Genomic DNA, 15730 nt, shown 5'->3' on the forward strand with positions numbered 1-15730 from the left:
GAGACATTTTAAAACAAGATATAAGTGCACTTTTGTGAATGATGTCACCAGGATGACATATCAAAACAACACTAAATTAAAGTGTACATTTTGTACAGAACGCCACTACGATAGTTAAAAACAAATAAAGTGCTCTTTTGTGCATGATGTCACACAAGATATTTCAATAACTGTCAAATAAAAATGAGCTGCATAATAGGTTCCTGCGGACGTTATCTCCTTCTGTTGACTATTTTTTTCATACGGTGTTGATCTGGAAATAGTTGCTTCGGTATTTTGTTGGTGTGGCACCGAACGGAGATGTTGACATGCAGAGTTTCAAACACTCCTCATTCTCTAGCGGGTGACTTTTCCAAATGATGCTACATTAGCAGTGCTGCTACTTTTTGTAGCAACACTTTTGCTGCATAAATGTTGAACATATTCCCGGTTGAACATATTCCCGCTTGAAGCCAAACCACCGCCGGACGATGGATCCCGTGCTGTTTTTCATGGTAATTAATTCTTCATCCATTTGTTACCAGATTAGCACCTTCTCTCTCTCGTATTACCACCCGCACCTCACCGTTAGCATCACAGCTAACGTTACCATGTCGCTACCTCTCTGCTCCGTGGGAGCGTGTGACGTTGCACACGTGACGTGTGTATTTAAGTCTCTGTGAGAAGGAGAGACAAGAAAGTGTGGGAAACGCATGCAGTGTAATGCCTGAAGCTAAAAGCAACTGCGTGAGAATGTATATTCGAATATCAATATATAGTCATTTTCTATATCTCACAGAGACAAACCCGCGATATATCGAGTATATCGATATATCGCCCAGCCCTAGATGTACAGTGGTGTATGCACAGCAGCTATGAAGGTTGCCAGTCTGTTTGGTTCAACCCATCTTTGTGAATCAGCGTTTTCTGACATGAACTTCAACAAGAACAAACACAGAACACGCCTCACTGATGCACATCTGAAAGATTCACTCACTGCAGTTGCAATGTCGAGTTACAGACCAGATTACAGTACACTAGTGAACTGCATGCAATGCCAGTCTTCCCACTGACAATAAAACATACGAGATGTTGTTAGTAGCAACATGGCAGTGCCATGGCAAATTTGAATTACAATATTGAAGGATTGTGTTCAATTTAATTGTGTTCAATCTAGCTAAAGCTAAATATTACTCAAATCTCATCCACCTCAACAAAAATGATCCAAAAGTTTTGTTTAGTACAGTAGCATCGCTAACCCAACAAGGGACTCCTCCCAGTAGCTCCACCCACTCAGCAGATGATTTTATGAATTTCTTTAATAAGAAAATTGAACTCATTAGAAAGGAGATTAAAGACAATGCATCGCAGCTACAACTGGGTTCTATTAACACAGATACGACTGTATCTACGAAGGATACCGCCCTCCAAAATAGTTTCTCTCTCTTTGATGAAATAACACTAGAGGAATTGTTAAGATGTGTCAATGGGACAAAACAAACAACATGTCTACTTGACCCATTTCCTGGGAAACTTATTAAGGAGCTTTTTGTATTATTAGGTCCATTAGTGCTAAATATTATAAACTTATCACTTTCCTCTGGCACTGTTCCACTAGCATTCAAAAAAGCGGTTATTCATCCTTTGCTCAAAAGACCTAACCTCGATCCTGACCTCATGGTAAACTACCGGCCGGTGTCCCACCTTCCGTTTATCTCGAAAATCCTCGAAAAAATTGTCGCACAGCAGCTAAATGAACACTTAATGTCTAACAATCTCTGTGAACCTTTTCAATCCGGTTTCAGAGCAAATCACTCTACGGAGACAGCCCTCGCAAAAATGACTAATGATCTACTGCTAACGATGGATTCTGATGCGTCATCTATGTTGCTGCTTCTTGATCTTAGCGCTGCTTTCGATACCGTCGATCATAACATTTTATTAGAGCGTATCAAAACACGTATTGGTATGTCAGACTTAGCCTTGTCGTGGTTTAACTCTTATCTTACTGACAGGATGCAGTGCGTCTCCCATAACAATGTGACCTCGGACTATGTTAAGGTAACGTGCGGAGTCCCCCAAGGTTCGGTTCTTGGCCCTGCACTCTTTAGTATTTACATGTTGCCGCTAGGCGACATCATACGCAAATACGGTGTTAGCTTTCATTGCTATGCTGATGACACCCAACTCTACATGCCCCTAAAGCTGACCAACACGCCGGATTGTAGTCAGCTGGAGGCGTGTCTTAATGAAATTAAACAATGGATGTCCGCTAACTTCTTGCAACTCAACACTAAGAAAACGGAAATGCTGATTATCGGTCCTGCTAAACACCGACATTTATTTGATAATACCACCTTAACATTTGACAACCAAACAATTACACAAAGCGACTCAGTAAAGAATCTGGGTATTATCTTCGACCCAACTCTCTCCTTTGAGTCACACATTAAGAGTGTTACTAAAACGGCCTTCTTTCATCTCTGTAATATCGCTAAAATGCGTTCCATTTTGTCCACTAGCGACGCTAAGATCATTATTCATGCGTTCGTTACGTCTCGTCTCGATTACTGTAACGTATTATTTTCGGGTCTCCCTATGTCTAGCATTAAAAGATTACAGTTGGTACAAAATGCGGCTGCTAGACTTTTGACAAGAACAAGAAAGTTTGATCATATTACGCCTATACTGGCTCACCTGCACTGGCTTCCTGTGCACTTAAGATGCGACTTTAAGGTTTTACTACTTACGTATAAAATACTACACGGTCTAGCTCCAGCCTATCTTGCCGATTGTATTGTACCATATGTCCCGGCAAGAAATCTGCGTTCAAAGAACTCCGGCTTATTAGTGATTCCCAGAGCCCAAAAAAGGTCTGCGGGCTGTAGAGCGTTTTCTATTCGGGCTCCAGCACTATGGAATGCCCTCCCGGTAACAGTTAGAGATGCTACCTCAGTAGAAACATTTAAGTCCCATCTCAAAACTCATTTGTATACTCTAGCCTTTGAATAGCCCCCCTTTTTTAGACCAGTTGATCTGCCGTTTCTTTTCTTTTCTCCTCTGCTCCCCCCTATCCCTTGTGGAAGGGGAGACACACAGATCCGGTGGCCATGGATGGGGTGCTGGCTGTCCGGGGTCGGGACCCGGGGTGGACCGCTCGCCTGTATATCGGTTGGGAACATCTCTGCGCTGCTGACCCGTCTCCGCTCGGGATGGTTTCCTGCTGACTCCACTGTGGACTGGACTCTTACTGTTATGCTGGATCCACTATGGACTGGACTCTCACAATATTATGTTAGACCCACTCGACATCCATTGCATTCGGTCTCCCTAGAGGGGGGGGGTTACCCACATATGCGGTCCTCTCCAAGGTTTCTCATAGTCATTCACATCGATGTCCCACTGGGGTGAGTTTTTCCTTGCCCTTATGTGGGCTATACCGAGGATGTTGTTGTGGTTTGTGCAGCCCTTTGAGACACTTGTGATTTAGGGCTATATAAATAAACATTGATTGATTGATTGATTGATTTAAAAGTGACATGTAAACTATAATTTTGTTAAAAATGCCGCAAATTGAGTCATTACTTCAAAATCTGACAAGATTTATTTAAAAGTATGTACCGGTACATTTATTTTTCTTTAACATTATATGAATGATAATTAACTTTTTGAAACATGCTACAACATAGTAGCACGTTTGTTGAAAATGTTTGTTAATGGCTAGCGAAACAGGGACATTTTCCCTAGAAAATATTGTGATGTAAGAGATCATCTGAAAATGTAACAATTATTAATAAAGACCTGAATATCGATATCTGTTTCTATTGTTGATAAATGTGAGCAATCATAAACGTGATGAATGTCTTCATATAAATGAGTATCATTAATCATTATAAATAATGTATAATTAAAGGGGAGTGGGTGCGGGGGGAGGGGAACTTGTGCAAAAGGCTGAGTACACCCTGGTTGTCACGCTTTAATCTGTCACTTTTTAATTTCGCAAGATCTTGCAACACGCTTACTGTACGTACATATTTTCTACACTTTGTTTCACAATTTAGTTCACAAATGGACAGTTGAATTGATAAATTCACATTTTGTATCTACTATATTGACTTTGGTTCTCAAACTCTCAACTAAAAAAAAATCTGAGTCATGCCAGCAAATTTCAAAGAAAAGGACAATTGTTTCCTGGTATATGCAGATGAATAGAAGTGGAAAAGATCCCTTTTACTTACGTATGGTAAAAGTGTTCCAGGTTCTGGGAACAGAGCCACTCCTGGAAGGCAAAGTCTCGGAGAAGCCGGATATGAGCCTCAGCAATCTCCCTCCAGCTATGCGGTTCCTTCACCACCTCTTCTAGGCGACTCAGTACACTCAAACTCAGCTCCTCCAACGTCTGTACATCTGGTACATGGCAAATCACTACAGTAAAAACCTCCACGAACAAACCGAGAAATAATTTTCACAGGTTAAATGAAGTGTACCCTCAAGGGGGACAAATAAGAGTGGTTGTTGATCTTCTTATAAAGGTTTATGAAGCTTGTGATGATTTCTCACATGTACTGCAAAATAGTCTTATCATGGTTTTAATCCAAAGTTAACAGTGTTTCTGGTGAAATCATAATCAAGCATTGAGCAGAAGTGTATCCATAGTTTACATGGTCCTTAACAATATTGTTTGCCTACCAATGGATTATTTTCTTAACATAAAGAAAACTGACCTTCAAACAAATGCCTGTAATGAGAAAGACGATGTCCTTGTAGCCATTCCTCAATCTGGCCTTCTTTGCCTTTCTTCCAGTTCACTTCCCAGAAAAAGATCCACGACGCGGAGCAGATGAAAAAAGTCAGGAAGAAGCACCGGTCCATCAGACCATCTTGACACTCACAAGATAATTTCCTTACAGAAAGAAAATAAATTACCTAGGGCTGCACAATTCTGAAAGTGGGAATTACAATCTATTTGTTTAGAATTGATACTTTGATTCACTCACACAAACCATCTTCGGGGCCATGTGCTTAATGGTATTTCTGTGCTCACTCGACAGTGCGTTACTGCACAAAATTGTAGCGTTAAAGATAGCAAGCAGCCTCGCCAGCCAAGACTGTGGAGCCAACTTACCCTGGCCAGGAAGGCTCACTGTAGGACAGGGAGAGTGGATGGGAAGTGTTCTAAAGTGGCAATTTGTTTATAATAAAGCCTGGTAATAAGTCAAATAGAAATTATTGTTATTTCAAAATTAGATCTAATATTAGTATGAATCGGTTTAAAACAACCACAATATGAAACAATCCAGAAGTTAGATCTAGTAAGAACTTAGATCATCCTTTAAACTACAAACCTGTCCAAAAAGCTCTAAGCTGCTGATCGCTTAAGTCAAACCATAAATATGTATATGGCACCTGAGAGACGACCAGGCTAATAGGAGAATGACATTCCCACAATAAAAATGCACGAAGCACTGCTGTTTTGAATGACCAACACCCTGTTTACCACAAGTAAAGCAGCGAGTGTGCGACGGTTCACCAAGCACGACGAAAATCCAGCAGAACAGGGGCTTGTGACGACATGCTAACAACAAGCATTCGTCATATGCTAGCGAGATCATTTTTGGACAACGTGAAAAACAACCAGACAGCAAGTGAACAGTTCTGTTTACACACTCGACTGCAATATTTTAATAAACAAACAGAATGGCGTAATATACCAAAGAATAGTCCCAAAACAAGAAAGTACATAGACTGGGACGCTATGATGCTAACAAAAGCATTGCATTGACAAAAAAGCGAGTGTAAGCACAAAGTTAGCCAGTCTTTGTCACACTTATGCAAACACACAACGCATCCCATCTATGTACCAACATTAGTTATAAAACAGCTTCCTAATTTAATATAAAGTGAATTAAAAACATCCTTTACCTCAGGTAATTCTCGCGTCACTGTGTTCTGGCGTCTATGAGCTTAAACAGCCGGAAGATACGCACCCGACAGTCGATTGATGATTACGTCAACGCCGCGTCGACAACACACGAGGGCAAACGTACTGTACAGAGTTAGAAGGCCACATCAACATTTTTCATAATGGTATGTATGTTTTATGTATTCTACAGTCGCCCGAGTCGAATTAAGTCTTGAGAAATGTGTCCGTAAATATTACATACATCACTTGTTGTATATTAGGTGTTAGCTGAGCCGTTTAGCTACACTTACTGTTAGCCTAGCCAAATGCAAACTGAATACACACAAAGTCGTTTAAAGCGAATGTGTATACTTAACAAGAGAAAAGTAGAAAGTAGCACACAAAGTTTAACACACACAGAGTCGTACGCGAATGAAGTCCACAAATATTACTACTATAACGGTGTAATCGGCATTAGGTTCGTACTGTTGATGGTAATGTTTGTATATTGTGTAGTATAACAATAACCACATACACACTACCATCAGGATGAGTAATTTAACGTGATAGTCCCGTGAAAAAAACTACACGACTTTCTACTTAATACGTTCACATTAGTTATTCATTAAACTCATTTCTAATAAAAAAAATATATTTATGCATTTCATTATTAATCATTAGTTACTTGATTCCACTTAAAAAGAGAAACAATTGTACCCAAATGAAATGTAAGTTAATTTTAACAGTATGTTGTGTATTTTTTTCATTTGAGATGTTATTTTGTGCTATAGTTTATAATTTTGTGTAATTTGTCCTGCTATCAAAACATTTTAATGTTTAAATGAACTACCTTCTTGAGTGTATCATCCTAATTCTTTTTTCACACAGCCGAAACAGAAAACAAAGAAATTTGCTGCAATGAAACGCATGATCAGTCCGAAAGATAATCGAATGTGAGTTGTACTTTGTGTTCAGTGGCTGTAACTCATTTTGATTTACAAGCGCACTCACTCCTTGTTTTTGTTTTCTTTTGTAGAAAAGTGGAAGACCGTTCCAAAGCAAAAGAAAAAAAGAAGAAAGACCCTTCCGCGCTGAAGGAGAGAGAAGTGTATGTTGACAATTACAAATGTGGATGATGAATGATAGTCGTTTTGACTTGCTTATTGGTATGGTTTATGCAGGCCAAAATACCCATCATGCCTGTTCTTCCAGTACAACACCCAGCTTGGTCCACCATATCATATTCTAGTTGATACAAATTTCATCAACTTCTCCATCAAGGCAAAATTGGACATTGTTCAGTCAATGATGGACTGTTTGTATGCCAAATGTAAGAAACCATTGTCTAGTATAATTATTGCTGTTAGGAAAATTTACTGATACATTTCCTGTCATTCCTCAATTGCTTTCAATACAGGTATCCCTTATATAACAGACTGTGTGATGGCTGAAATTGAAAAACTGGGAATGAAGTACAGAGTTGCGCTTAGGTACAAGCAGCTAAAAGTAAAACTCGCAATGCATTAGAAAATAAATCCTTAGTTTGTTAATCATTGTTACAGGATAGCAAAGGATCCAAGGTTTGAGCGCTTGCCTTGCACACACAAAGGAACATACGCTGATGACTGTCTGGTCCAAAGGGTATCACAGGTATTATCATGAAATGATTGGCTCTGTAATATGAATTACGGTAGCTACAGTTGCAGAAATGAAAACGATGTACTTCTATTTCTATAGCACAAGTGTTACATCCTGGCTACTGTGGATAGAGACTTAAAGCGAAGGGTAAGGAAGATCCCTGGAGTGCCCATTATGTACATCTCAAACCACAGGTAACTTTATTCACACTTGAATTCGAGACTTGCACTTTTTGTAGGCATTGAATTAATATATTGTCTAATTTTTACATATGTTTTACACACAGGTACAACATTGAAAGAATGCCTGATGATTATGGTGCACCAAGGTTTTAATTGTACTGTATGTAGGCTCAAGACACCCCGAAAGGGACAAGCGGTAGTAACTGGATGGACGATGTACAAAATCACTGTATATACATTGTTCTTTTCTGTACATCAGAATTGTTCAGTGTTTTGAGCTGCAGAAGATGGTGTATTTTTTTAAATTTTGTTTAGTGTTACAGTTTAGCTATTTTGCGCTCATAAAATTGTCACAACTGTATGTTAAGGTGTGTCAATAAATTGTTACAGTTGTCTTTGTTTGTGTCTGAATTTTTACATCAGAGAAATTAGAGTAATTAAAATACTAAATGGCCAATTGAATAACTATTTGATTAGGACAATGCATAATGATCAACATGATCAAAATCATCACAATAAATATGCCAGAATTAGCTACAATAGCTAAATTTCATATGTCCTACGGCAGGCACTATAAAAACAAACATACATTCCCACAGAACATCATACATACTGTACATCACAAGATAACTTACAATTACAGTGCATCTGAAATATTTTCACAGCGCTTCACTTTTTCCACATTTTCTTACAGCTTTTTTCCAAAATGGAATTAATTCATTTTTGTTCTGAAAATTCTACACACCATACCCCACAATGACAATGTGAAAACGTTTTTAGAGCTTTTTGCAAATTAATAATACATAAAAAAAACAACAAAGAAATAACGTGCATAAGTATTTGCAGTCTTGGCTCAATACTTTGTTGTTGCACCTTTGGCAGCAATTACAGCCTTAAGTCTTTTTAAATACAATGCCACAAGCTTGGCACGCCTATCTTTGGACAGTTTCGCCCATTCCTCTTTGCAGCACCTTTCAGGCTCCATCAGGTTGGATGGGAAGCGTCAGTGCACAGCCATTTTTATTTTATTTTTTTTACATCGGATTCAAGTCTGGGCTCTGGCTGGGTAAAGGACATTTACAGAGTTGTCTTGAAGCTATCCCTTTTATGTCTTGGCTGAGTGCTCAGGGTCGTCCTGCTGAAAGATGTACCGTCGCCCCAGTATTCCATGCCTGTGTGCCTGTGGAGAGACAACAATTTGACTAAATTTAGTCCTACGTCGCTAGATATTACATCCACCCCTGGTTAAGGCTCTATGTACTTTGTTGTTGGTTTTCTTCTGTATAAAAACCTCTAATGGCAGAGGGGCAAGCTCATTCAAACCTTTAGAAAGAAATCCATCTAAAAATATCTGAGTTTTCCAAGTCTAAAATATTATACAGTACTTATAAAGAATATTACAATAATGATAGTGAAGAGGTTTTCTGTGTAAAATGGTAATGGGTTTTAAGTTGCTATGTGTTGTGGGACCATGTTTCATAACAGTTTGTTACAGTATATGAGTAAAACATTGTAGTATTCAATACACTTTTGCTGATTCCAAAGTCAGGAAAGGTCTTATATGATTAAAATTGTATACTTTTTGACATTCTTTTACATTATTTTTTACAGGTTTGAAACAAAGACTACACCCAAGATACCTAAAATCGTCCTCCACATCCAAACATTTATCATTGACTAAAAGAGATAGTTGTGGAAGTCTAGTGTTGGGATATGATTAAGATAATGAAGGATGAAGTGATTAACAAATGTTTAATATAGATATGCTTGTTCCTCTCATTGTGTGCTCTGAGTCCAGTTGGGTGAAAAGGTCATGCCTACGCACAAACTCTTATCTCCAACATTGTTCACTGTTCACTTGACTTCTTTACCGAGGTCAGAAGGACAAACACCAGATGTGGGGTCGGAGTCCAGGGAGGAGAAAGCAGAGGATGATTCCACCCCTGTAAGAAGACACCAGCTCATTGTGATATATATTGTAAGAGCGTGAGTACAAGGGTGCGTCCGGACAGCCCTGTGTAAGTCGCTGTGTTGATACTGGGTAAAGATAGTGCTCAGACAAATTGTATTACAAACCCCGTTTCCATATGAGGTGGGAAATTGTGTTAGATGTACAAACCCCGTTTCCATATGAGTTGGGAAATTGTGTTAGATGTAAATATAAACGGAATACAATGATTTGCAAATCATTTTCAACCCATATTCAGTTGAATATGCTACAAAGACAAGATATTTGATGTTCAAACTCATAAACTTTATTTTTTTTTTGCAAATAATAATTAACTTAAAATTTCATGGCTGCAACACGTGCCAAAGTAGTTGGGAAAGGGCATGTTCACCACTGTGTTACATGGCCTTTCCTTTTAACAACACTCAGTAAACGTTTGGGAACTGAGGAGACACATTTTTTAAGCTTCTCAGGTGGAATTCTTTCCCATTCTTGCTTGATGTACAGCTTAAGTTGTTCAACAGTCCGGGGGTCTCCGTTGTGGTATTTTAGGCTTCATAATGCGCCACACAATTTCAATGGGAGACAGGTCTGGACTACAGGCAGGCCAGTCTAGTACCCGCACTCTTTTACTATGAAGCCACGTTGATGTAACACATGGCTTGGCATTGTCTTGCTGAAATAAGCAGGGGCGTCCATGATAATGGTGCTTGGATGGCAACATATGTTGCTCCAAAACCTGTATGTACCTTTCAGCATTAATGGTGCCTCCACAGATGTGCAAGTTTCCCAAGTCTTGGGCACTAATACACCTGATACCATCACAGATGCTGGCTTTTCAACTTTGCGCCTATAACAATCCGGATGGTTTTCCTCTTTGATCCGGAGGACACGACGTCCACAGTTTCCAAAAACAATTTGAAATGTGGACCCGTCAGACCACAGAACACTTTTCCACTTTGTATCAGTCCATCTTAGATGAGCTCAGGCCCAGCGAAGCCGACGGCGTTTCTGGGTGTTGTTGATAAATGGTTTTCGCCTTGCATAGGAGAGTTTTAACTTGCACTTACAGATGTAGCGACCAACTGTAGTTACTGACAGTGGGTTTCTGAAGTGTTCCTGAGCCCATGTGGTGATATCCTTTACACACTGATGTCGCTTGTTGATGCAGTACAGCCTGAGGGATCGAAGGTCACGGGCTTAGCTGCTTACGTGCAGTGATTTCTCCAGATTCTCTGAACCCTTTGATGATATTATGGACCGTAGATGGTGAGATCCCTAAATTCCTTGCAATAGCTGGTTGAGAAAGGTTTTTCTTAAACTGTTCAACAATTTGCTCACGCATTTGTTGACAAAGTGGTGACCCCCGCCCCAGCCTTGTTTGTGAATGACTGAGCATTTCATGGAATCTACTTTTCTACTCAATCATGGCACCCACCTGTTCCCAATTTGCCTGTTCACCTGTGGGATGTTCCAAATAAGTGTTTGATGAGCATTCCTCAACTTTATCAGTATTTATTGCCACCTTTCCCAACTTCTTTGTCACGTGTTGCTGGCATCAAATTCTAAAGTTAATGATTATTTGCAAAAAAAAAAAGTTTATCAGTTTGAACATCAAATATGTTGTCTTTGTAGCATATTCAACTGAATATGGGTTGAAAATGATTTGCAAATCATTGTATTCCGTTTATATTTACATCTAACACAATTTCCCAACTCATATGGAAACGGGGTTTGTAGAATTGTATCCAATACGGAATAAATACTTCTGATTTTAAGTTTAGGCATCGTGTCCTCTTTAATCATCTTCTTGCTTCAGATTAAACAAATACGTCAACAATAGCTATAGATTTTTTTCACGGCAGAAAGCTTTCTTCTTTATTTTTTTGTAGACAGGTATTTGGAGCCAATGGTACTGTGTGGGTTCCCTCCGGGTACTCCGGCTTCCTTCCACCGCCAAAAACATGCACTGGGGATAGGTTGATTGGCAACACTAAATTGGCCCTAATGTGTGAATGTGAGTGTGAATGATGTCTGTCTATCTGTGTTGGCCCTGCAATGAGGTGGCGACTTGTTCAGGGTGTACCCCGCCTTCCGCCTGAATGCAGCTGAGATAGGCTCCAGCACCCCCCGCGACCCCAAAGATGGGACAAGCGGTAGAAAATGGATGGATGGATGGGGTACGATTGCTCCAGAAAGTATTGCAGCAGATTGTTGTTTAGTTTTAGCATGAGTATACAACACCTTATTATCTGTTTTGAGCCTTGTGGCACTCCATCAGAGCATGTAAGCAATGATGAATGTACATTTCCAATTTGTACAGCTTGTTGTATATCTGCAAGTTATTTTTCATCCAGCAGAGAGCACTACTGGAGAAATTAATGTTGGTTAATTTTGAAAGATGCATTCTGTGATGTACCGTGTCAAAAGCACGCTTTGTGCTTTAAAATTAAAATTGTGTTTAAAAACACTACTGAATCAGTTTTAGGCTGCTGAAAAGCTGCTGAAAATACAGAGGTTTCTGCTCGTGGTACTTAAACACCGGATTATATTTAAAGTAAAATGTAATTATATTAGAAATATATGCATTTATTAAATAATGCACACACGATAGAAAATGGATTGATGTTTTAGGGCTGCAGCTATCGATTATTTTAGTAATTGAGTAATCCAGTGATTCCCAAACGCGGGTTCCATATAGTTGCACACCAAAAAAACACTTGATTATAGTAGTTATTTATTTTCTTATATTGAAACACATTCTTACTGTTCGAACTGTGTGTAATGTTACAGTGGTCAAAAATATTCAATCTAGTTGTTAAATAAAATCTCTGCCTTGTTTTAAATGAATACTTAGGCCTACTATGCTACTGCATTTTAATATTGCACATTATGGTGGTACTTAAAGAGCCAAGGGTTTTCTGAGGTTGAACTTGGTAAAAAAAAAGTTTGAGAACCACTGGAGTAATTATCAATTGAACAAGTATTCAAATATTGTGTGTGTGTGTGTGTGTGTGTGTGTGTGTATGTATGTGTGTATATATATAAACGTATAAACGCATACATTTATGAACTTACGTGCTCTTTTACTTTAACTGCTGCCAGTGATCAGATCAATGCATAGGTCACTCCAAAAATGAGTGAGGAGGCCAGGGGCGCCGAAAAGGGGGGGTAAAGGAGACGCATTCTAAGGGCCCATGATGGAGGGGGGCCCAGAGAGGCCCCTAATGATGATGAAATTATAATACAGAAAAAATAATGACACTGTGTTGGGGGCCCTGTAAAGATTATTTTCATGGGGCCCAAAATCCCTAGCGGTGCCCCTGGAGGAGGCTGCGACGGGTGTGCATGCTGGTAAATTGTATGACAAAATACAGCCTGAGAGAACTTTAGATAATTTGGTTACCAAGTTTTGTGCAAACAAATGACATGCATTCAAGTAACACGTTAAAAAAACGTCCTGGATGAAATTGTGACAACAAAATTGCATTTTGTGTTCAAATATTGGGGTATTTTCTTAAGATAGTTTCAATTATGCAAGCGATTGTGATTAATCTGATTTGTAAAAAAATCATTTGACAGCCATAATAAAAACAGCAGCACAAACAAATAAAACAAATTGCTACCAAATCAAAGATGCTGACAGTTTTTATTTTGACACTTTGTTTAAAAATAAATAATTTAAGGTTGTAAATAATTTTGTATTTCCTCAAGAAAAAACAGTCTCAGATCCTGGAGTGACCGAGCCAGACCTTAATTCTTTGGGAAATCTGTCGAGGCAGTTGAAACTTCAAGTTGCAAAGCGGCAGCCTCGAAATCTTCAGTAGCCTATTTGCTCAGTAGCGGACCAAAATCCCTCCTGAGATGTGGTTGTCACGGTGACCAAACAAGAGTTTTCAAAAATAATCAATCAAGGCACTTTTTGCACCGCGCACTAAATATTTGTTTCACTCATGAGCCATCTTCCATTTTGTCCTCATTAAGGTCTCCGGTGAGTTTGAGCCTATTTTAGCTGATTTGGAGAAAGAAATACCATTGTGCTTAGGGCTGCGCAGTTTATTTATTTCACTCAACCAAACACAGTACACATTTATTTTTGGTTGATATTCTCTCTCTCTCTCTCGTTGTTAAAATAGGCCTACCATGAAAATAATGAACAGTGTCTATCTTTGCAATGGTGCACATTCACAGAATAAACGGATTATTACGTCGTTTTATGAGCGCTCTTGAACGTCCCATTCGTCAGAGTTGAGCTCATCCTCTTCTTCGATGTAAGCATGCGCAGTAGAAGGCGGCCAGGGAGTGTCGGTCTGTTTATCGGATGAGAAGCATCAAATTTGTTTCGAACCGGCAGGCAGTATTTAAACAATAAACCGATTTATAAGCGTGGAAATATCATTTTAAGCAAGAAACGGAAATGAAGAGAACAACTGGCGCGGGAATAGGATTGTCGAACAGGTCGTTTTACAGATTATTTCTTTGTGCTCCGTGACTGTAGCCTAATGTCCAAGGAATTAGTCACCTATAGACTTCGATGGCTTAATTCTATTGTTGGCTGTGCAGTGAGACAAGACGTTGCTTAAACTGGAAAGGTGACCGCAGTGAATGGAAACCATTGTATTTTATTTGTGGAGTTCCCGCAAAGTCAAGTAGTGTATCCAACCATCCATCCATCCATTTTCTACCGCTTGTCCCTTTCGGGCATGTGCACCTTTATTCTTAGCAGCTCAGCTAATTATGACACATGTACCTTTTATAACCGTTAAAGTTACAAATGCCATAATCTGGACAATGGAATGAGCTGACACTCACTTCTAGAAACCTGCAAATAGAATTACTGGAATCAAGTGCAATCAAGATCAGTCTGGACATTTCTTGCACTAGAACGCAGTTGGAGGGATGCTGAGGACCACTGTGGGCTCAGTAGAGGAGAGGGATGAGGAGCAGGAGGATGAAGGGGATGAAGAGTTGAGGGATGGAGGGGTGCCTTTCTATGTGAACCGAGGTGGCCTCCCAGTAGATGAGGAGACCTGGGAGAGGATGTGGCGCCATGTGGCTCGGATCTATCCAAACGGGTACACTGTGGGAAAGAGCATCCGGGCGGCTACTGACCTGCCTAAGGTAAACCTTTGAATAGATTTTTACAACGACAATGAGTGTTAGCATTTGGCCTTTTAACTTGACTGTAAAATACAATATAACATACATCACAAACATGCAATATATTTATCTATATAGTAAATTTATACTATAGGTTTTGTTTTAATATCCATTATGTACCTTGTTGTTCTATGTAAATATTTGCTGCTGTTTTATCCTGCACGACAACAAGCCAAATACAAAGACATTTTGTTCTTATCTGCACTGTAAAGTACACTAAAGAAAGTCTAAGTGTACAGTGCATGCATAAAGTATTCACAGTGCTTCACATTTTCCACATTTTGTTATGTTACAGCCCTTTTCTAAAATTGAATACATTATTTTTTGTTCTCAAAATTCCACAGACAATACCCCATAATGACAATGTGAAAATGTATATATTTTAAAAATTTGCAAATGTATTCAAAAGAAAAAAATCACATGTACATAAGTATTCACAGCCTTTGCTCGAAACTTTGTTAATGCAGCTTTGGCAGCAATTACAGTCTCAAGTATTTTTGAATATGATGCCACAAGCTTGGCACACCTATCATTGGACAGTTTGGCCCAATCCTCTTTGCAGCACCTCTCGAGCTCCTTCAGGTTGGATGGTAAGCATTGTTTTTTATCCAGGATGTCTCTGTACATTGCTGCATTCAGGGAGGTGACCAAGAACCCGATGGTCACTCTGTCAAAGCTAACAGTACCCACAGTAATGGGTGTCCTTGGCCATATTTAGACACATGTTTGCGTTTAGAGAAAACAATGCCCTTCTCTCTTCTTTGGCAGCTCAGTCTCGGAAGACCATGCAAATTTACGCTCTTGGGTCAGACACTTATTTCAATAACATGTTTAATTTTAAATTGTATATATTTATTTTTTAAATGCTACTTTAATTGTTATTAATATTTTTTGTTTTTTATTTAAATAGTTTTGTCATCC

The 15730-nt window shown here is 39.1% G+C and overlaps 3 protein-coding genes across 8 annotated transcripts in view; 2 read left to right on the top strand and 1 right to left on the bottom strand.

Moving 5' to 3' along the window:
- arel1 (apoptosis resistant E3 ubiquitin protein ligase 1) overlaps positions 1 to 6006 on the bottom strand; it is a 92194-nt gene extending 86188 nt beyond the window's left edge. The window contains exons 1-5 of one of the 4 annotated variants that reach the window (XM_061968976.2): positions 5902 to 5960; positions 5105 to 5122; positions 4977 to 5037; positions 4704 to 4882; positions 4218 to 4386 (exon numbers count right to left, since the gene is read on the bottom strand). In XM_061968976.2, the coding sequence (XP_061824960.1) occupies positions 4218 to 4386; positions 4704 to 4851 (317 nt within the window). In that variant the 5' untranslated portion in view covers positions 4852 to 4882; positions 4977 to 5037; positions 5105 to 5122; positions 5902 to 5960. Of the gene's footprint in view, positions 1 to 4217; positions 4387 to 4703; positions 4883 to 4976; positions 5123 to 5901 lie in introns of those variants that run through there. The other 3 variants (XM_061968975.1, XM_061968977.2, XM_061968978.1) reach the window with 3 other exon arrangements.
- fcf1 (FCF1 rRNA-processing protein) lies at positions 5900 to 8094 on the top strand. Its single transcript, XM_061968982.1, has 8 exons — positions 5900 to 6066; positions 6770 to 6834; positions 6918 to 6989; positions 7063 to 7211; positions 7299 to 7371; positions 7444 to 7531; positions 7619 to 7713; positions 7806 to 8094. The coding sequence occupies exons 1-8, from the start codon at positions 6064 to 6066 to the stop codon at positions 7852 to 7854; spliced, it is 594 nt and encodes a 197-aa protein (XP_061824966.1). The 5' UTR covers positions 5900 to 6063; the 3' UTR covers positions 7855 to 8094.
- Positions 8095 to 13942: 5848 nt separating this feature from the next.
- vash1 (vasohibin 1) overlaps positions 13943 to 15730 on the top strand; it is a 30856-nt gene continuing 29068 nt past the window's right edge. Inside the window, exons 1-2 of one of the 3 annotated variants that reach the window (XM_061968979.1) lie at positions 13943 to 14241; positions 14534 to 14770. In XM_061968979.1, coding sequence (XP_061824963.1) covers positions 14549 to 14770 — 222 coding nt within the window. In that variant the 5' untranslated portion in view covers positions 13943 to 14241; positions 14534 to 14548. Of the gene's footprint in view, positions 14242 to 14533; positions 14771 to 15730 lie in introns of those variants that run through there. The other 2 variants (XM_061968980.1, XM_061968981.1) reach the window with 2 other exon arrangements.

This window comes from Nerophis lumbriciformis, linkage group LG08, assembly GCF_033978685.3.
Source record: "Nerophis lumbriciformis linkage group LG08, RoL_Nlum_v2.1, whole genome shotgun sequence".
Lineage (NCBI taxonomy): Eukaryota > Metazoa > Chordata > Actinopteri > Syngnathiformes > Syngnathidae > Nerophis > Nerophis lumbriciformis.

Coding starts and splice junctions, on each gene's coding strand:
- fcf1 (XM_061968982.1), top strand. Junction 7,212..7,298: donor GGACTGTTTGTATGCCAAAT/GTAAGAAACCAT, acceptor CTTTCAATACAG/GTATCCCTTATATAACAGAC. Junction 7,714..7,805: donor ATGTACATCTCAAACCACAG/GTAACTTTATTC, acceptor TTTTACACACAG/GTACAACATTGAAAGAATGC.